This window comes from Nerophis ophidion, linkage group LG03 (genome assembly GCF_033978795.1).
Source record: "Nerophis ophidion isolate RoL-2023_Sa linkage group LG03, RoL_Noph_v1.0, whole genome shotgun sequence".
Classification (NCBI taxonomy): Eukaryota; Metazoa; Chordata; class Actinopteri; order Syngnathiformes; family Syngnathidae; genus Nerophis; species Nerophis ophidion.
In genome coordinates, this window is record NC_084613.1 from 5,193,785 (window position 1) to 5,215,910 (window position 22,126).

At 43.2% G+C, this 22,126-nt stretch overlaps 1 protein-coding gene across 2 annotated transcripts in view; it reads left to right on the forward strand.

Moving 5' to 3' along the window:
* The window catches only part of opn5 (opsin 5), an 83,095-nt gene that overhangs the window by 42,991 nt on the left and 17,978 nt on the right, over window positions 1-22,126 (forward strand). For both annotated transcript variants that reach the window (XM_061894080.1, XM_061894079.1), the window contains exons 3-4: window positions 4,722-4,841; window positions 12,669-12,839. In XM_061894080.1, the coding sequence (XP_061750064.1) occupies window positions 4,722-4,841; window positions 12,669-12,839 (291 nt within the window). The remainder of the gene's footprint in view (window positions 1-4,721; window positions 4,842-12,668; window positions 12,840-22,126) is intronic.

A 22,126-nucleotide genomic window follows, 5' to 3' on the forward strand; every position in this document is an offset into this window, starting at 1 on the left:
CACAATTTAAAACATAGAGGCAGCTCACTGGTAAGTGCTGCTATTTGAGCTATTTTTAGAACAGGCCAGCGGGCGACTCATCTGGTACTTACTTAACCCTTGTATTATGTTGGAAAAAATGACATTGATTATGTTGCGGGTCGTTTTGACCCGTACTGTGTAACTCAAAACAGTCAAGAAAACAGGTTAAACCAATAACAATTTTATTTTAGGTTATATAAACATTTAGAAAAGTGACATACAATGCAAATTTTTATTCCAATTGTATTATGTTAAGGGTCAATTTGACCCATTTCCGTTTTTGTGTTGATCAAAGTACTGGTTATCCTTTCTTTTTCTTGCTGAAATCCGGTGACTTTTCCTCATCTAGGGTCATGAACTGGTGTGTAAAATCTGGACACTTTGTTGTGTAGTGGAATGTTTGTGCAGAGTTTGTATAAAAAGATGATGTTGCCAGTCATTTTGACCCAGGCGCTTTAATGTGGGTAAATATCTGTTCAGATCCAAAAATAAACATGTCTCCTTGATGTACTTTTTACTTTGATGTACAATTGTTTGTATTTTGATTGTCTCTGAGACCCAGAGCCAGGTGTGTGAAGAGAGGGAACTTTCTCACACTTGTCCTTGTCTCCTCAGATGTCATCCTTCTGGAGCTCATTTTTGGTGAGTTTGTCAAAGAGATGACATGAGAACAGTGACAAGGACACGTTTGAGAAAGTTCCCTCTCTTCACACACCTGTCTCTGGGTCTCAGAGGCAATCGAAATACAAACAATTGTACATCAAAGTAAAAAGTACATCAAAGAGACTTGTTTATTTTGACTATTTACCCACATTAAAGCGTATGGGTCAAAATGACCCGCAACATCATCTTTGTATACAAACTCTGCAAGACATTCCATTAATCAACAAAGTGTCCAGATTTTACACACCAGTTCATGACCCTAGATGAGGAAAAGTCATCAAATTTCAGCAAGAAAAAGAAATGATAACCAGTTCAAACTGCCTCCACGGTGGAGTGTTTTAAGTCTCGTCTTAAGACCCACTTTTATTCTTTGGCTTTTAACACTACGTGAGTTGTGTGGTCCTCTGTCCTCTGTTGTCCTCTGTGTTTTTTATACACTTTTATTTTTATTTTACTGTTTTAATTGATTTTACCCTTTAAAATATTTTTTAATCATATTTGTTTTTATATTGGTTTTATTTTTATTCATTTTTTGTTTTATTTAGTCATTGGTGTAGCATAATATTGTTTTTAACATGGCTGTGCAGCACTTTGGAAACGTTATTGTTGTTTAAATGTGCTATATAAATAAAGTGGATTGGATTGGATTAGTACTTTGATAAACACAAAAACTGAAATGGGTCAAATTGACCCTCAACATAATAGACTGGTTGAATGTTCTTTGCGCACTAATATTTCATTTATGCATTCACGCCTGTCCTGGTTGGGTGTTGAACAAAATATGCAGTGTAGTCTCCTTATGTTCTTTAGAACTATCATTTTAGATCAATAGCCAGATTACTTTTAAAAACAGTTTTTAAAATCAATTTACACACATTATCGTGACACTAGGAATGTCTGCAATGGCTATTTGTCACTTCCTGCTCCCAGGACCAACCTCCTCCAACATACAGTCACGTATATAATGTATATCATGAATATTATGTATATCAGTGGTCCCCAACCACCGGGCCGCAGAAGAAGTTTTTATTGAAAAAGAAAAACACATATATTTTTTGTTTTTTATTTTTATTAAATCAACATAAAAATCACAATCTACACTTACAATTAGTGCAAGAACCACAAAAACCTCCCTTTTTCATGACAAAAACGTGCCTTTTTTATGACAAAGAAGAAGAAAAAAAAAAAAAAAAGGACAGCCCCCCTCAAAACACCCCCCCCCCTCATGAATAACATGTATGTCAGTGGTCCCCAACCACCGGGCCGCAGAATAATTTTTTTATTCAAAAAAACAAACAAAACAAAAAAAAACATATATATATATATATATATATATATATATATATATATATATATATATTTTTTTTTTTTTTTCATGAAATCAACACAAAAAACACAATCTACACTTACAATTAGTGCAAAAACTACACAAAAACCTCCCTTTTTCATGACAAAAACGTCCCTTTTTTATGACAAAGAAATTGATATATAAACTATCAGACTGCGTGGTCGCTAATAGTGGCTTTCAGTAGGCCTTTAGCACCTTTTTTCTTCACATAATCAATGACCTCACAAATTGAATTTTTTTGAACCCGCCCCTTTCAGTAAATGATTGAATTTGACAAATCAGCAGCAAGCACGTCATGCTTGTTGTTTTCTACACCTTTACTAAACCTTCTAGAAACTTACTTGCAGTGTCAACGTTGAAATTGTCACAAAAGCAGTGATTTATCTTGCTAGCGATGTGGGACTGCTATGATTTGCTATTATGACAATGATATCAAACTGTGTTATAACCCCCATAAGAGAAGATTGATGTGATTATTATCATCCATTTGAAGTTTGACAACATTTGATGGACCACATGTATTTTTATTTACTTTGCCTTTTCTTTGGCTCACTCCCCACAGTATAATGTTATTCGTTTTCTCTACCTACTTGAAATAATAACAGCAGCTTTCTTGAGCATGACCTAAAAGTACAAAGACTTGTGTGTAGTTTGGGAACAGTTGTCATGTGCAGTAAAACTTTTCACGAAATGTGGGTTCCTAGATTTGTGCCTCAGATGAAGAGAGCAGTTATCAGTGGAATTTTATTCAGTAAACAAATACAAACTAAGGCTTTGGGCGTTGTTTTCTCTAAACGCATGAATGTGTGTAAATCTGGCCGAGGACACGCGTTATTGTGGGTTTACTCCACGTCATCTTCATCACTAAAAGAAAACATCGGCCCAGAGAATACAGTGGGGCGAAAAAGTATTTAATCAGCCAGCGATTGTGCAAGTTCTCCCACTTCAAAGGATGAAAGAGGTCTGTCATTTTCATCATAGGTACACTTCAACTGTGAGAGACAGAATGTGTTGGATGTAAATATAAACGGAATACAAATAATTTTCAACCCATATTCACTTAAATGCACTAAAAAGACAACATATTTGATGTTCAAACTCATAAACTGTATTTTTTTTTTGCAAATAATAATGAACTTAGAATTTCATGGCTGCAACACGTGCCAAAGTAGTTGGGAAAGGGCATGTTCACCACTGTGTTACATCACCTTTTCTTTTAACAACACTCAATAAATGTTTGGGAACTGAGGAAACTAATTGTTGAAGCTTTGAAAGTGGAATTCTTTAACATTCTTGTTTTATGTAGAGCTTCAGTCCTTCAACAGTCCGGGGTCGTATTTTACGCTTCATAATGCGCCACACATTTTCGAAGGGAGACAGGTCTGGACTGCAGGCGGGCCAGGAAAGTACCCGCACTCTTTTTTTACGAAGTCACGCTTTCGTAACACTGGTCTTGCTGAAATAAGCAGGGGCGTCCATGATAACGTTGCTTGGATGACAACATATGTTGCTCCAAAACCTGTATGGACCTTTCAGCATTAATGGTGCCTTCACAGATGTGTAAGTTACCCATGCCTTGGGCACTAATACACCCCCATACCATCACACATGCTGGCTTTTCAACTTTGCGCCTATAACAATCCGAATTGTTATTTTCTTCTTTGTTCTGGAGGACACCACGTCCACAGTTTCCAAAAACAATTTAAAATGTGGACTCGTCAGACCACAGAACACTTTTCCACTTTGCATCAGTCCATCTTAGATGAGCTCGGGTCCAGCGTAGCCGGCGGGGTTCCTGGGTGTTGTTGATAAATGGCTTTGGCTTTGCATAGTAGAGTTTTAACTTGCACTTACAGATGTAGCGACCAACTGTAGTTACTGACAGTGGTTTTATGAAGTGTTCCTGAGCCCATGGGGTGATATCCTTTACACACTGATGTGGGTTTTTGATGCAGTACCGCCTGAAGGATCAAAGGTCCGTAATATCATCGCTTAGGTGAAGTGATTTTTCCAGATTCTCTGAACCTTTTGATGATTTTACGGACCGTAGATGGTAAAATCCATTAATTCCTTGCAATAGCTCGTTGAGAAATGTTGTTCTAAAACTGTTCGACAATTTGTTTACAAATTGTTGACCCTTGCCTAATCCATGTTTGTGAACTACTTAGCTGCTTTTATACCCAATCATGGCACCCACCTGTTCCCAATTAGCCTGCACACCTGTGGGATGTTCCATATAAGTGTTTGATGAGCATTCCTCAACTTTATCAGTATTTATTTCCACCTTTCCCAACTTCTTTGTCACATTTTGCTGGCATCAAATTCTAAAGTTAATGATTAATTGCACACCAAAAACATTTTTTATGAGTTTGAACATCAAATATGTTGTCTTTGTAGCATATTCAACTGAATATGGGTTGAAAAGGATTTGCAAATCATTGTATTCTGTTTATATTTACATCGAACACAATTTCCCAACTCATGGAAACGGGGTTTGTACTTTGGGCAATGACAGTTTGCTGATGTTCAGGAGTAATAGGTGCGGGCCACTAAAGAGAGACACCATGTAGTATGTTGGGATGTATTTATGTATAACATGGCGCTCATACATAATAAGACAATGAGATGTAAAATGAAATAATGCATTGACTTGTAAACGTGTGCTGTAAGTGCTCTCTCTCTCTTGCAGGTATCATGTCTGCCACGGGGAACGGTTATGTTTTATATATGACCTTCAAGCGCAAAAGCAAACTGAAGCCTCCGGAGCTCATGACTGTCAACCTGGCTCTCTTCGACTTTGGCATATCAGGTACTTCTGCAACTTCCATCATGCCACACACATCCTTTTTTAAACCTCATTTCAAAACATTCCCATCTCAATTTAGAGAATGAAACCCCCTTAATGACGAAATGCTGGTAGCTTTAATTATGCTCCGAGTCCCCAGTCAGTGTTGGAAGACTTTTGTTGGAATTGTGCAATCATTATGAGGGACAACAACACTTTTGTCTTTTTTGTGGGGTTTGTTTTAAAGATGCAACTAATGTCTAAAGTCTCTAAAACTACTTCAAAACCTTCCATCAACATTTATATACACACTGCAAGGATATATATATATATATATATATATATATATATGTATATATATATATGTGTGTATATATATATATGTGTATATATATATATATATGTATATATATATATAATGTAACAGACACCTTCATAACAATATGTAATATGTACAATATACACACTAAAAGTGTTTATATATATATATATATATATATATATATATATATATATATATATATTATGTAGTAACAGACAACTTCACAATGATAATAACACACAAACAGAAGAAGTCTGGCGTTAAAGTCAGGAAGAAGTTTCTCTAGAGAAAAAATTATGACTCAAGTGGTGAATCTGTATTTTTATTTACATTTATTTTCATTTGTCACGAAGGCATTCCCAGGCCAGCCCTAAACACCTCCCCCCCAGGGGGGCGTCTTGACCAGATATCCAAACACCCCCCAGGAGGGCATCCTGACCAGATGCCCTAGACACTCCCCCCATATGGGCATCCTGACCAGATACCCAAACACCTCCCCCCAGGAGGGCATCCTGACCAGATGGCCTAAACACCCCCCCCAGGGGGGGCATCCTGACCAGACACCATAAACACCCCCCAGGAGGGCATCCTGACCAGATACCCTAAACACCTCCCCCCAGGAGGGCATCCTGACCAGATACCCAAACACCTCCCCCCAGGAGGGCATCCTGACCAGATGCCCTAAACACCCCCCCAGGGGGGAATCCTGACCAGACACCCTAAACACCTCTCCCCAGGAGGGCATCCTAACCAGATATCCTAAACACCTCCCCCCAGGAGGGCATCCTGACCAGACGCCCCAAACACCCCTACCCCTCATGGGGGCATTCTGACCAGATACCCTAAACACCCCCCAGGAGGGCATCCTGACCAGATGCCCTAGACACTCCCCCCATATGGGCATCCTGACCAGATACCCAAACACCTCCCCCCAGGAGGGCATCCTGACCAGATGGCCTAAACACCCCCCCAGGGGGGGGAATCCTGACCAGACACCATAAACACCCCCCAGGAGGGCATCCTGACCAGATATCCTAAACACCTCCCCCCAGGAGGGCATCCTAACCAGATATCCTAAACACCTCCCCCAGGAGGGCATCCTGACCAGACGCCCCAAACACCCCTACCCCTCATGGGGGAATTCTGACCAGATACCCTAAACACCCCCTCCCCGCCCCCCAGGAGGGTATCCTAACCAAATACTCTAAACACCACCCCAGGGGGGCATCCTGACCAGACGCCCTAAACACGAACGAGACGGCGCACTTAAAAATATCCGAGGATGGGGACCTTAAACGCTGATTCAGTGTGGCTGAAACGAGGCTTAGACTAAATAACTATTTGTTTTAGAGAGTTGTCCGGCTTAGTGTAGACATAACCTTAGAACAGGGGCGTCAAACATGCGGCCCGCGGGCCAATTGGGGTCCGCGAGACGTTGCTTTGCAGCCCGCACTGTGATATGACAATTTAATGTATTTGCGGCCCGTGACTTTAATATGAACGGAACTTGACAGCGTCGTACTTCCCAACGTTCCCAATTTTCACGGGAGTCCCCTTAGTATCAGGGTATCCATTCTCTGGTAATCCCTGGCGATTTTTACCCAATCAAAAATACTCATGGGGTGCCGCAATGGCACTGTTCTTAACGCCCTCTGAATTCTGTACAGACAGCGTGCAAGCCTATTTGATTGTTACATTTGGCTGAGGAGTACATATGTGTGATGTTGCAAGACATATTTGGTCAACAGCTACACACGTCACACTGAGGGCGGCCGTAAAAAAAAACTTGAACACTGTTACAAATATGTGCCAGACTGTGAACCCACACCAAACAAGAATGACAAACACATTTCAGGAGAACATCCGCACCGTAATACAACATAAACTCAACAGAACAAATACCCAGAATCCCAGGTTGTGTATACTGTAGCCTAGGGGAGTTAGGGCTGCAAGGTGTTCTGGGTATTTGTTCTTTTGTGTTTAAGTTGTGTTAGGGTGCGGATGTTCTCCCAAAATGTGTTTGTCATTTTTAATTTTGTGTGGGTTCAAAGTGTTGCGCATATTTGTAACAGTGTTAAAGTTGTTTATACGGCCACCCTCAGTGTGACCTGTATGGCTGTTGAGTAAGTACGTCTTGCAGCCACTAACGCTGTTCTACACAAATCCCGCACAACATGATTTAGAGTTGTCACTTTAGTTGTGTTATGTGCGCAATGACGAGTTGTGGAGCACTGGTTCTCTTATAGATGGTACTCTACATGAAGGTATGCCAAGGGTTAGGTGAGATTTATCAAAAACATTCGAAAAAATGATAAATATATTTGTTGGATAACACTTCAACAAAATTGTAATGTAAGTTCACAAACTGTGAAAAGAAATGCAACAATGCAATATTCAGTGTTGACAGATAGATTTTTTTGTGGACATGTTTCATAAATATTGATGTTAAAGATAAAATCGTGAGGGTTGGCTTTCCTGCCCTAGCAATGCTGACCAGACACCATAAAAAATCCTCCCAGGGCGGCATCCTGACCAGATACCCTAAACACCTCCCCAGGGGGGAATCCTGACCAGATACCCTAAACACCTCCCCAGGGGGGAATCCTGACCAGATACCCTAAACACCTCCCCAGGGGGGAATCCTTACCAGACACCCTAAACACCTCTCCCCAGGAGGGCATCCTGACCAGATACCCTAAACACCTCCCCAGGGGGGAATCCTTACCAGACACCCTAAACACCTCTCCCCAGGAGGGCATCCTGACCAGATACCCTAAACACCTCCCCAGGGGGGAATCCTTACCAGACACCCTAAACACCTCTCCCCAGGAGGGCATCCTGACCAGATACCCTAAACACCTCCCCAGGGGGGAATCCTTACCAGACACCCTAAACACCTCTCCCCAGGAGGGCATCCTGACCAGATACCCTAAACACCTCCCCCAGGGGGGAATCCTTACCAGACACCCTAAACACCTCTCCCCAGGAGGGCATCCTGACCAGATACCCTAAACACCTCCCCAGGGGGGAATCCTTACCAGACACCCTAAACACCTCTCCCCAGGAGGGCATCCTGACCAGATACCCTAAACACCTCCCAGGGGGGAATCCTTACCAGACACCCTAAACACCTCTCCCCAGGAGGGCATCCTGACCAGATACCCTAAACACCTCCCCAGGGGGGAATCCTTACCAGACACCCTAAACACCTCTCCCCAGGAGGGCATCCTGACCAGATATCCTAAACACCTCCCCAGGGGGGAATCCTTACCAGACACCCTAAACACCTCTCCCCAGGAGGGCATCCTGACCAGATACCCTAAACACCTCCCCCCAGGAGCGCATCCTGACCAGACACCCTAAACACCTCTCCCCAGGGGAGAATCCTGACCAGATACCCTAAACACCTCCCCAGGGGGGAATCCTTACCAGACACCCTAAACACCTCTCCCCAGGAGGGCATCCTGACCAGATATCCTAAACACCTCCCCAGGGGGGAATCCTTACCAGACACCCTAAACACCTCTCCCCAGGAGGGCATCCTGACCAGATATCCTAAACACCTCCCCAGGAGCGCATCCTGACCAGACACCCTAAACACCTCTCCCCAGGGGGGAATCCTGACCAGATACCCTAAACACCTCCCCAGGGGGGAATCCTTACCAGACACCCTAAACACCTCTCCCCAGGAGGGCATCCTGACCAGATACCCTAAACACCTCCCCAGGGGGGAATCCTTACCAGACACCCTAAACACCTCTCCCCAGGAGGGCATCCTGACCAGATACCCTAAACACCTCCCCAGGGGGGAATCCTTACCAGACACCCTAAACACCTCTCCCCAGGAGGGCATCCTAACCAGATATCCTAAACACCTCCCTAGGGCAGGACAGCCATTCATAGAAGGTCAATTCATTAAAAAGTGCATGTTAGATTTTTTAAGAAATCTTTTCTCGCGGCCCAGCCTCACCCAGTTTCTGCATCCAGTGGCCCCCAGGTAAATTGAGTTTGAGACCCCTGCCTTAGAACTAAGCGTGTTTGAAGGAAGCCAAACATTGGCTTGAAGATGGATCAACATTGGGACCAAAAAAAAAACCCATCATTACATGTTTTATAGACCAAAATCTTTCTTGTTGGTATTGATAGCTCAAAAAGTCATGATGGATTTTGTTTGAACTTTTAATAATTAAGTGTGATTGTAAGTGCTTATATTTTGGGAGTGATCTCAATCACCATCTGGATACAGACTGGTTTTACTGTGAAGTCAGTATGGCCTGGTTTAGGTCTGTGCTCTCCACTGCAGGGCATGCCAAAGTCCAACACACTAACAATACACACAATATTGCAAGTGTAGTGATGCATTTCAAGGTTTATGTTCAGCCCAATGACCTCAGTCTTTACTTTACACTGATCGACTTCTTCTGTCTGGTCAACTCATTTATTTGTGTGGTCTGACCAAGACATGCGGAAAAAAAAAAAAAAAAAAAAAAAAAAAACATAGGCCAACATGTGTCCAACCTTGAGTTTACCACGCAGCTTCTTCTCCCAATAGAAATATTGGAGTGCTTTTTGGCCGTGTGACTTTATGATGATGACAATATATTGAGAGTGACTTCATGATGATGACAACATATTGAGATGCACTTCTATGAATTTGATGAAACACCTCATCCCTCTTCCACCTTGCCAATAAACACTTGCTGCAAGTCTGTTTCATCATGCAAACATTTACTATCATGAATGTTTGCTGACTCCTACAACCAACAATAACTTATTAAAACATATATACATACATGCAAAAGTGTACATACACTTGTAAAGAAGATGATGGCATGGCTGTCTTGACTTTCCAATCATTTCTACAACTCTTATTTTTTCGTGATGAAGTGATTGGAGCACATACTTTTTGCTCACAAAAACATTCATGAAGTTTGCTTCTTTTATGAATTTATTACGGCTCTACTGATAATGTGAGCAATCAAAAAATATAATATTTGCTTACATGTCCTTTGGCACGTTTCACTGCAATAAGTCGCTTTTGGTAGCCATCCACAAGCGTCTGCTTACATTTTTCACCACAAAATTGCTGCAGTTCTGCTAAATGTGTGACATGGACTTGTTTCTTCAGCATTGTCCACACTTTTTAAGTCAGGACTTTGGGAAGGCCATTCTAAAACCTTCATTCTAGCCTGATTTAGCCATTCCTTTACCACTTTTGAGGTGTGTTTGGGGTCATTGTATTGTTGGAACACCCAACTGTGCCCAAAACCCAACCACCGGGCTGATGATTTTAGCTTAACCTGAAGAATTTGGAGCTAATCCTCCTTTTTCATTGTCCCATTTACTCTCTGTAAAGCAGCAGTTCTATTGGCGCCAATACAGGCCCAAAACATAATACTATAACCACCATGCTTGGCGGTAGGCATGGTGTTCCTGGGATTAAAGGCCTCACCTTTTCTCCACCAAACATATTGCTGGGTATTGTGGCCAAACAGCTCACTATTTGTTCCATCTGACCACAGAACTTTCCTCCAAAAGGTCTTACCTTTGTCCATGTGATGTCAGATGAAACAAAAATGGAGCAGTTAGGCCACAATACCCAGCAATATGTTGGAGGTGTATATATATATATATATATATATATATATATATATATATATATATATATATATATATATATATATATATATTTATTGATTGGATTATCCGGAGAATAGTGCTCGATACCGTGGTAGAGCGCAATATGTAGGTGTGGGAAAAATCACAAGACTACTTCATCTCTACAGAACTGTTTCATGAGGGGTTCCCTCAATCATCAGGATATTTTAATGGAAGCATTCACATACCATGGTTTATATAGGGCACAGAGTGGGTGGGTACAGGCAGGCGTAGGGGCGTGGTGATTGGCTCATGTGTTACCTAGGAGGTGTTTCCGTCTCTGGCGGCATGTTGAAATGATTTCACTGCGTTTGTTGAGGGATGACAGGTCTGGGTGATGTATAATAAACAGTTTCTCTTTTAAGCATAGGTTGCATCTTTTATTACCACTGTTGTAAGGTGTGCTGAATGCAGGAATTTGCCATGTTATTGAATATTCAACATTATTGTCTTTGAGGTTCCAAATGTGCTTGCTGAGTTCTGTAAAGTCTGGTTTCTAAAGGAGGCGTTGTGATTATTCCATCTGGTTTTAAACGCTCCTTCGGTTAATCCTACATACGTGTCTGATGTGTTAATGTCCTTGCGTGTTACCTTTGCTTGGTAAACGACTGATGTCTGTAAGCACCATCCGTTGAGAGGGCAATCAGGTTTCTTGCGACAGTTACATTCCTTATTGGTTTCAGAGTCGTTTAGTCTGGGGGTGGGCAGTCCTTTTGCAATTGCTTTGTTGTGGTTTGAAATGATTTGTTGTATGTTATTCATACAACTGTAGCTCAATTTAGTGTTGTTCTTATTGAATAGTTTTCTTAGGGTGTTGCCTTTGGGGAAGTGTTTGTCGATCAGAGTGAGGAACTTGCTGCCGATATTGGTTGAGACGTTTTTGCTGAATGGCGGGTTGTACCAGATGATGTTGTTTCGTTTTCTGCTCTTTTTTGGTTGGTTTCCTGGCGTGGGTTCATAGGTGAGGGTGAAGTAGTATCCGCTTTCATCAAGTGCTTTCTGGTACTTTGCGGAATTCTACAGAACTCAGCAAGCACATTTGGAACCTCAAAGACAATAATGTTGACTATTCAATAACATGGCCAATTCTTGCATTCAGCACACCTTACAACAGTGGTAATAAAAGATGCAACCTATGCTTAAAAGAGAAACTATTTATTATATATCATCCAGACCTGTCATCCCTCAACAAGCGCAGTGAAATCATTTCAACATGCCGCCACAGACGGAAACACCTCCTAGGTAACACATGAGCCAATCACCACGCCCCTACGCCTGCCTGTACCCACCCACTCTGTGCCCTATATAAACCATGGTATGTGAATGCTTCCATTAAAATTTCCTGATGATCGAGGGAACCCCTCATGAAACAGTTCTGTAGAGATGAAGTAGTCTTGTGATTTTTCCCCCACCTACATATATATATATATATATATATATATATATTCCTGTGAATACACTGTATCATTAAAGTGGAGTGTAAGGAATTTTTTGGCCCCTATTTTGTGTTTGTTGTTTTTCTTTAGCACAGCAGAAGCAAATGCTGTGATAATTGTGTCCGAGCTCGCTTGTCAACAAAAGCATGTTTGGAGCCACGGTCGACCAGAAACGGGAACCCCCCCCCCCCAAAAAAAATGACACTTCACACACACAACATTTTTTTTTTGTCAAGAACTCATCTGTCATCATTGCCAATGAGAGAATAAGTGATACTAACCTTATTTTCCGCATTTTTATTCTGCTCCATTTTCTCCTCCGCATTATCCCCGTCAAAACACTGTTTCTATTCTTTCCTCCCATTACCCTTTCTGTTTGTTTGTGGTCCTCCGTTATTCTGTTGCATCCCTTATTCCGCTACCCCCTGTCCTTAGTGACAGGAAAGCCCTTTTTTATTGTTTCTAGTTTTTCCCATCGCTGGTTGTTTGGTTGGGAGGGCTGTCAGTTCTACGGCTGGGCAGGCTTCTTCTTCGGATGCGGGAGCCTCACCACCATGACCGTGGTCAGCTTGGACAGGTACCTCAAGATCTGCCATCACAGATACGGTAAGCATGCTCAACCTCGGATGAAAAAAACTCTCCAAAAAAGAAGAACTTTTGTACATCTAGAAGTTCCACATAGAGGATCTTGGTTTTTAAAGGTGCATTGACTGTAGATTTCAAGATGGTTATTTACTCGGGCTGCGAATCTTTGGGTGTCCCACGAGTCGATTCAATATCGATTCTTGGGGCCGCGATTCGATTATATATAAATTTTTTTCGATTCAACGCGATTCTCGATTCAAAAACGATATTTTTCCGATTCAAAAGGATTCTGTTTCAATACATAGATTTCAGCAGGATCTACCTTAGTCTGCTGACTTGCTAGCAGAGTAGTAGATTTAAAAAAAAAAAGCTTTTATAATCGTAAAGGACAATGTTGTATCGGACTGTCTTATTGTGGCGCCCAAACACCCCAATAAGTTTTTCAACTTTTTTGAGAAGGGGGACCGGAGGGTGTGTTCCAACTATGGTGGGATCACACTCCTCAGCCTTCCCGGTAAGGTTTATTCAGGTGTACTGGAGAGGAGGCTACGCCGGATAGTCCAACCTCGGATTCAGGAGGAACAGTGTGGTTTTCGTCCTGGTCGTGGAACTGTGGACCAGCTCTATACTCTCCGCAGGGTTCTTGAGGGTGCATGGGAGTTTGCCCAACCAGTCTACATGTGCTATGTGGACTTGGAGAAGGCATTCGACCGTGTCCCTCGGGAAGTCCTGTGGGGAGTGTTCAGAGAGTATGGGGTATCGGACTGTCTTATTGTGGCGGTCCACTTCCTGTATGATCAGTGCCAGAGCTTGGTCCGCATTGCCGGCAGTAAGTCGAACACATTTCCAGGGAGGGTTGGACTCCGCCAAGGCTGTCCTTTGTCACCGATTCTGTTCATAACTTTTATGGACAGAATTTCTAGGCGCAGACAAGGCGTTCCGGTTTGGTGACCGCAGGATTAGGTCTCTGCTTTTTGCAGATGATGTGGTCCTGATGGCTTCATCTGGCCGGGATCTTCAGCTCTCACTGGATCGGTTCGCAGCCGGAATGAGAATCAGCACCTCCAAGTCCGAGTCCATGGTTCTCGCCCGGAAAAGGGTGGAATGCCATCTCCGGGTTGGGGAGGAGACCCTGCCCCAAGTGGAGGAGTTCAAGTACCTTGGAGTCTTGTTCACGAGTGAGGGAAGAGTGGATGGTGAGATGGACAGGCGGATCGGTGCGGCGTCTTCAGTAATCCGGACGTTGTACCGATCCGTTGTGGTGAAGAAGGAGCTGAGCCGGAAGGCAAAGCTCTCAATTTACCGATCGATCTACGTTCCCATCCTCACCTATGGTCATGAGCTTTGGGTCATGACCGAAAGGATAAGATCACGGGTACAAGCGGCCCAAATGAGTTTTCCAGGTCTCTCCCTTAGAGATAGGGTGAGAAGCTCTGCCATCCGGGAGGAACTCAAAGTAAAGCCGCTGCTCCTTCACATGGAGAGGAGCCAGATGAGGTGGTTCGGGTATCTGGTCAGGATGCCACCCGAACGCCTCCCTAGGGAGGTGTTTAGGGCACGTCCAACCAGTAGGAGGCCACGGGGAAGACCCAGGACACGTTGGGAAGACTATGTCTCCCGGCTGGCCTGGGAACGCCTCGGGATCCCCCGGGAAGAGCTAGACGAAGTGGCTGGGGAGAGGGAAGACTGGGTTTCCCTGCTTAGGCTGTTGCCCCCGCGACCCCACCTCGGATAAGCGGAAGATGATGGAAAAAAATGTATCAACTGATTGCAATAATGTAAATTTGTTTCAACTATTAAACGGACCAAAAATATGACTTATTTTATCTTTGTGAAAACATTGGACACAGTGTGTTGTCCAGCTTATGAGATGCCATGCAAGTGTAAGCCACTGTGACACTATTGTTCTTTTTTTATTATTTTTATAAATGTCTAAAGATAATGTCAATGAGGGATTTTTAATCACTGCTATGTTGAAATTATAATGATAATAAATGGGTTGTACTTGTATAGCACTTTTCTACCTTCAAGGTACTCAAAGCGCTTTGACACTACTTCCACATAATGAAGAATAAATACATTCATGCAGTTTATAAAGAATAAATACATTCATGCAGTTAATGAAGAATAAATACTTTCATGCAGTTAATGAAGAATAAATACTTTCATGCAGTTAATGAAGAATAAAGACATTCGTACAGTTTATGAAGAATACAAACATTCATGCAGTTTATGAAGAATAAATACATTCATGCAATTATTGAGGAATACAAACATTCATACAGTTAATGAAGAATAAATACATTAATGCAGTTAAGAATAAATACATTCTTGCAGTTTATAAAGAATAACAACATTCATGCAGTTTATAAAGAATAAATACATTCATGCAGTTAAGAATAAATACATTCATGCAGTTTATAAAGAATAAATACATTAATGCAGTTAATGAAGAATAAAACATTAATGCAATTTCTACAGAATAAAAAGATGAAGTTTATAAATGCATATATAAATATATAAATATAAATATATAAATTATAACTGATATTGATACAGTTGTTGATAATATTCACTACTTTTGGTTTGTTCTGTGTCGTGTTTGTGTCTTTACTGCAGTTCTGAGTGTTGCTGGGTCAGGTTCGGTTTTGGAATTGGATTGCATTGTTATGGTATTGCCGTGTATCGGTTTGTTGGATTGATAAAATCGAATCGACTTTTCCCCACACCCCTATTATTTACTGACTTTTACAAATAGAGAAATGATGCTAAGTGTTTCAAACAATGCTAAATTTGCGTACGTTGAAATCCGGATAGTTTTTTTTATATGGGTCGATATCGATAACTGTTGATATTTTTTATTACCCGTGGAAAATATATCAAATGTTAACATCTCCCAGTCAAATCTCTGATTACAATCCCTCAGTTATCAAGGCAGGAAGGATTGCTGCGGGGCATTTAAAAGCATTTAATGGATTTTGTGATCATTAAGGCCTTAAATTGCATTCAAAGCATTAAATGTGACGTCCAGAGTCATTTCAAAAGTAACACCATTTTAGGACTTCATACGTCAAGCCATCAAATAATGAACGAGGAGGAATTTCAAACTTTGATGAACGTCCACGTCCGTCTGGGTCAGGGGTGTCGAACTCAAACACAGAGTGGGCCAAAATTTTAAACTGAGGTTGAAATAAATTAACCTTTTAACAGGAACCCAAACAAGTTTTGCATTGAATATTGAACGAGCAAGGCTTGTATAACTTTATAGTGACATGCAGAATCGATTTTCAAATATTGTAGCATCCCGGAAGAGTTATCAATCAATCAATCAATCAATCAATGTTTATTTTTATAGCCCCAAATCACAAATGTCTCAAAGGGCTGCACAAATCATTACGACTACAACATCCTCGGAAGAACCCACAAAAGGGCAAGGAAAACTCACACCCAGTGGACAGGGAGAATTCACATCCAGTGGGACGCCAGTGACAATGCTGACTATGAGAAACCTTGGAGAGGACCTCAGATGTGGGCAACCCCCCCTCTAGGGGACCGAAAGCAATGGATGTCGAGCGGGTCTAACATGATACTGTGAAAGTTCAATCCATAGTGGCTCCAACACAGCCGCGAGAGTTCAGTTCAAAGCGGATCCAAGACAGCAGCCAGAGTCCCGTCCACAGGAAACCATCTCAAGCGGAGGCGGATCAGCAGCGTAGAGATGTCCCCAACCGATACACAGGCGAGCGGTCCCATCCTGGGTCTCGACTCTGACAGCCAGTACTTCATCCATGGTCATCGGACCGGACCCTCGTCCACAAGGGAGTGGGGGACATAGGAGAAAAAAGAAAAGAAGCGGCAGATCAACTGGTCTAAAAAGGAGTTGTATTTAAAGGCTAGAGTATACAGATGAGTTTTAAGGTGAGACTTAAATGCTTCTACTGAGGTAGCATCTAGAACTGTTACCGGGAGGGTGTTCCAGAGTACTGGAGCCCGAACGGAAAACGCTCTATAGCCCGCAGACTTTTTTTGGGCTCTAGGAATCACTAATAAGCCGGAGTCCTTTGAACGCAGATTTCTTGCCGGGACATATGGTACAATACAATCAATCAATCAATCAATCAATCAATGTTTATTTATATAGCCCCAAATCACAAATGTCTCAAAGGACTGCACAAATCATTACGACTACAACATCCTCGGAAGAACCCACAAAAGGGCAAGGAAAACTCACACCCAGTGGGCAGGGAGAATTCACATCCAGTGGGACGCCAGTGACAATGCTGACTATGAGAAACCTTGGAGAGGACCTCAGATGTGGGCAACCCCCCCCTCTAGGGGACCGAAAGCAATGGATGTGGAGCGGGTCTAACATGATACTGTGAAAGTTCAATCCATAGTGGCTCCAACACAGCCGCGAGAGTTCAGTTCGAAGTGGATCCAAGACAGCAGCGAAAGTCCCGTCCACAGGAAACCATCTCAAGCGGAGGCGGATCAGCAGCGTAGAGATGTCCCCAACCCATACACAGGCGAGCGGTCCATCCTGGGTCTCGACTCTGGACAGCCAGTACTTCATCCATGGTCATCGGACCGGACCCTCGTCCACAAGGGAGTGGGGGACATAGGAGAAAAAAGAAAAGAAGCGGCAGATCAACTGGTCTAAAAAGGAGGTGTATTTAAAGGCTAGAGTATACAGATGAGTTTTAAGGTGAGACTTAAATGCTTCTACTGAGGTAGCATCTGGAACTGTTACCGGGAGGGCATTCCAGAGTACTGGAGCCCGAACGGAAAACGCTCTATAGCCCGCAGACTTTTTTTGGGCTCTAGGAATCACTAATAAGCCGGAGTCCTTTGAACGCAGATTTCTTGCCGGGACATATGGTACAATACAATCAATCAATCAATCAATCAATCAATCAATCAATCAATCAATCAATGTTTATTTATATAGCCCCAAATCACAAATGTCTCAAAGGATTGCACAAATCATTACGACTACAACATCCTCGGAAGAACCCACAAAAGGGGCAAGGAAAACTCACACCCAGTGGGCAGGGAGAATTCACATCCAGTGGGACGCCAGTGACAATGCTGACTATGAGAAACCTTGGAGAGGACCTCAGATGTGGGCAACCCCCCCCCCCCCCCCCCCCCCTCTAGGGGACCGAAAGCAATGGATGTCGAGCGGGTCTAACATGATACTGTGAAAGTTCAATCCATAGTGGCTCCAACACAGCCGCGAGAGTTCAGTTCAAAGCGGATCCAAGACAGCAGCGAGAGTCCCGTCCACAGGAAACCATCTCAAGCGGAGGCGGATCAGCAGCGTAGAGATGTCCCCAACTGATACACAGGCGAGCGGTCCATCCTGGGTCTCGTCTCTGGACAGCCGGTACTTCATCCATGGTCATCGGACCGGAACCCCTCCACAAGGGAGGGGGGGACATAGGAGAAAAAAGAAAAGAAGCGGCAGATCAACTGGTCTGAAAAGGAGGTTTATTTAAAGGCTAGAGTATACAGATGAGTTTTAAGGTGAGACTTAAATGAGGTAGCATCTCGAACTGTTACCGGGAGGGCATTCCAGAGTACTGGAGCCCGAACGGAAAACGCTCTATAGCCCGCAGACTTTTTTTGGGCTTTGGGAATCACTAATAAGCCGGAGTCTTTTGAAGGCAGATTTCTTGCCGGGACATATGGTACAATACAATCTGCAAGATAGGCTGGAGCTAGACCGTGTAGTATTTTATACGTAAGTAGTAAAACCTTAAAGTCACATCTTAAGTCCACAGGAAGCCAGTGCAGGTGAGCCAGTATAGGTATATATGTATGTATATATGTATATAAAGGTATATACAGTATAGGTATATATGTATGTATATAAAGGTATATACAGTATAGGTATATATGTATGTATATATGTATATAAAGGTATATACAGTATAGGTATATATGTATGTATATAAAGGTATATACAGTATAGGTATATATGTATGTATATATGTATATAAAGGTATATACAGTATAGGTATATATGTATGTATATATGTATATAAAGGTATATACAGTATAGGTATATATGTATGTATATAAAGGTATATACAGTATAGGTATATATGTATGTATATATGTATATAAAGGTATATACAGTATAGGTATATATGTATGTATATAAAGGTATATACAGTATAGGTATATATGTATGTATATATGTATATAAAGGTATATACAGTATAGGTATATATGTATGTATATATGTATATAAAGGTATATACAGTACAGGCGTAATGTGATCAAACTTTCTTGTTCTTGTCAAAAGCCTAGCAGCAGCATTTTGTACCAACTGTAATCTTTTAATGCTAGACATGGGGAGACCCGAAAATAATACGTTACAGTAATCGAGGCGAGACGTAACAAACGCATGGATAATGATCTCGGCGTCTTTAGCGGACAAAATGGAGCGAATTTTAGCGATATTAGTTAGTGCTGCAAGGGGTTCTGGGTATTTGTTCTGTTGTGTTTATGTTGGGTTACGGTGCGGACGTTCTCCCTAAATGTGGTTGTCATTCTTGTTTGGTGCGGGTTCACAGTGTGGCGCATATTTGTAACAGTGTTAAAGTTGTTTATACGGCCACCCTCAGTGTGACCTGTGTGGCGGTTGACCAAGTATGCCTTGCATTCACTTGTTTGTGTGTAAAGTCCGCATTTAGTATGTGACTGGGCCGACACAATGTTTGTATTTGATTTGATTGATTGATTGATACTTTTATTAGTAGATTGCACAGTACAGTACATATTCTGTACAATTGACCACTAAATGGTAGTGAAGTGAATTATATTTATATAGCGCTTTTTCTCTAGTGACTCAAAGCGCTTTACATAGTGAAACCCAATATCTAAGTTACATTCAAACCAGTGTGGGTGGCACTGGGAGCAGGTGGGTAAAGTGCCTTGGCTAAGGACACAACGGCAGTGACCAGGTTGGTAGAATCGGGAATCGAACCTGCGACCCTCAAGTTGCTGGCACGGCCACTCTACCAACCGAGCTAAACCGCCCAAACACCCCAATAAGTTTTTCAACTTTTTTAAGAAGGGGGACCGGAGGGTGTGTTCCAACTATGGTGGGATCACACTCCTCAGCCTTCCCGGTAAGGTTTATTCAGGTGTACTGGAGAGGAGGCTACGCCGGATAGTCCAACCTCGGATTCAGGAGGAACTGTGTGGTTTTCGTCCTGGTCGTGGAACTGTGGACCAGCTCTATACTCTCGGCAGGGTTCTTGAGGGTGCATGGGAGTTTGCCCAACCAGTCTACATGTTCTTTGTGGACTTGGAGAAGGCATTCGACCGTGTCCCTCGGGAAGTCCTGTGGGGAGTGCTCAGAGAGTATGGGGTATCGGACTGTCTTATTGTGGCGGTCCGCTCCTTGTACGATCAGTGCCAGAACTTGGTCCGCATTGCCGGCAGTAAGTCGAACACATTTCCAGTGAGGGTTGGACTCCGCCAAGGCTGTCCTTTGTCACCGATTCTGTTCATAACTTTTATGGACAGAATTTCTAGGCGCAGTCAAGGCGTTGAGGGGTTCCGGTTTGGTGACCGCAGGATTAGGTCTCTGCTTTTTGCAGATGATGTGGTCCTGATGGCTTCATCTGACCGGGATCTTCAGCTCTCACTGGATCGGTTCGCAGCCGGAATGAGAATCAGCACCTCCAAGTCCGAGTCCATGGTTCTCGCCCGGAAAAGGGTGGAGTGCCATCTCCGGGTTGGGGAGGAGACCCTGCCCTAAGTGGAGGAGTTCAAGTACCTAGGAGTCTTGTTCACGAGTGAGGGAAGAGTGGATGGTGAGATCGACAGGCGGATCGGTGCGGCGTCTTCAGTAATGCGGACGTTGTACCGATCCGTTGTGGTGAAGAAGGAGCTGAGCCGGAAGGCAAAGCTCTCAATTTACTGGTCGATCTACGTTCCCATCCTCACCTATGGTCATGACCTTGGGTCATGACCGAAAGGATAAGATCACGGGTACAAGCGGCCCAAATGAGTTTCCAGGTCTCTCCCTTAGGGTGAGAAGCTCTGCCATCCGGGAGGAACTCAAAGTAAAGCCGCTGCTCCTCCACATGGAGAGGAGCCAGATGAGGTGGTTCGGGCATCTGGTCAGGATGCCACCCGAACGCCTCCCTAGGGAGGTGTTTAGGGCACGTCCAACCGGTTCCACGGGGAAGACCCAGGACACGTTGGGAAGACTATGTCTCCCGGCTGGCCTGGGAACGCCTCGGGATCCCCCGGGAAGAGCTAGACGAAGTGGCTGGGGAGAGTGAAGTCTGGGTTTCCCTGCTTAGGCTGTTGCCCCCGCGACCCGACCTCGGATAAGCGGAAGAAGATGGATGGATGGATGAACTTTTTTAAGTCGGGGTGCACGTTAATCAATTCATGACATCATGTCATGTTCATGGTTGGTCTGTGAATCCACTTTGAATTCACTTTGAAAGCTAAAGCCAAAGAAAAGAATCACCCAGACAGACGTCACATTTAGGATAAGATCGGAAAGGTCTTTATTGTCATTGCACAAATACAACGAAAAGTTTCATTTCCGGCACAGTCCCGCTAAGAACAGACATACGTTACATACGAGACCGCCGACGGATCAGCCACTTATGGCGCTCTTTAAGAAGGTGAGGAAAGGGTGACATTGGGAGAGGGGGGGGAGTAAAAAAAATATGTCAGTCTAAGGCTAGACCTTCAGGAGGGGTTCAGACTGAGTCCAAAGAAAAAAAAACCTTAGATTAGATTAGATTAGATAGTACTTTATTTATACCGTCAGGAGAGTTCCTTCAGGCAAATTAAAATTTTCAGCACAATCCCATTCAAGATCAGACAAACATTACAGGGAGACAGAACAGGATCGCTGACGGGTCTGCCGGCTTCCAGACCCCCTTACAAAAAAGATGAGATACAGGTAAACAAGGGGGGGGAATACAAGATTAAAATAAAATAAAAAAATTGGTCTTAGCCTGGGCTCTGGAGAGGGGGTGCAGACTGAGGCCAAGGGAAAAAAACAAGTCATAGCCATAGAACACATCCCTCTTACACAAGAGCACAGAGGACATTAAAGACATTAAAGCAGGACGGCGTGGCGCAGTGGGGAGAGTGGCCGTGCGCAACCCGAGCGTCCCTGGTTCAATTCCCACCTAGTACCAACCTCGTCACGTCTGTTGTGTCCTGAGCAAGACACTTCACCCTTGCTCCTGATGGGTGCTGGTTGGCGCCTTGCATGGCAGCTCCCTCCATCAGTGTGTGAATGTGTGTGTGAATGGGTAAATGTG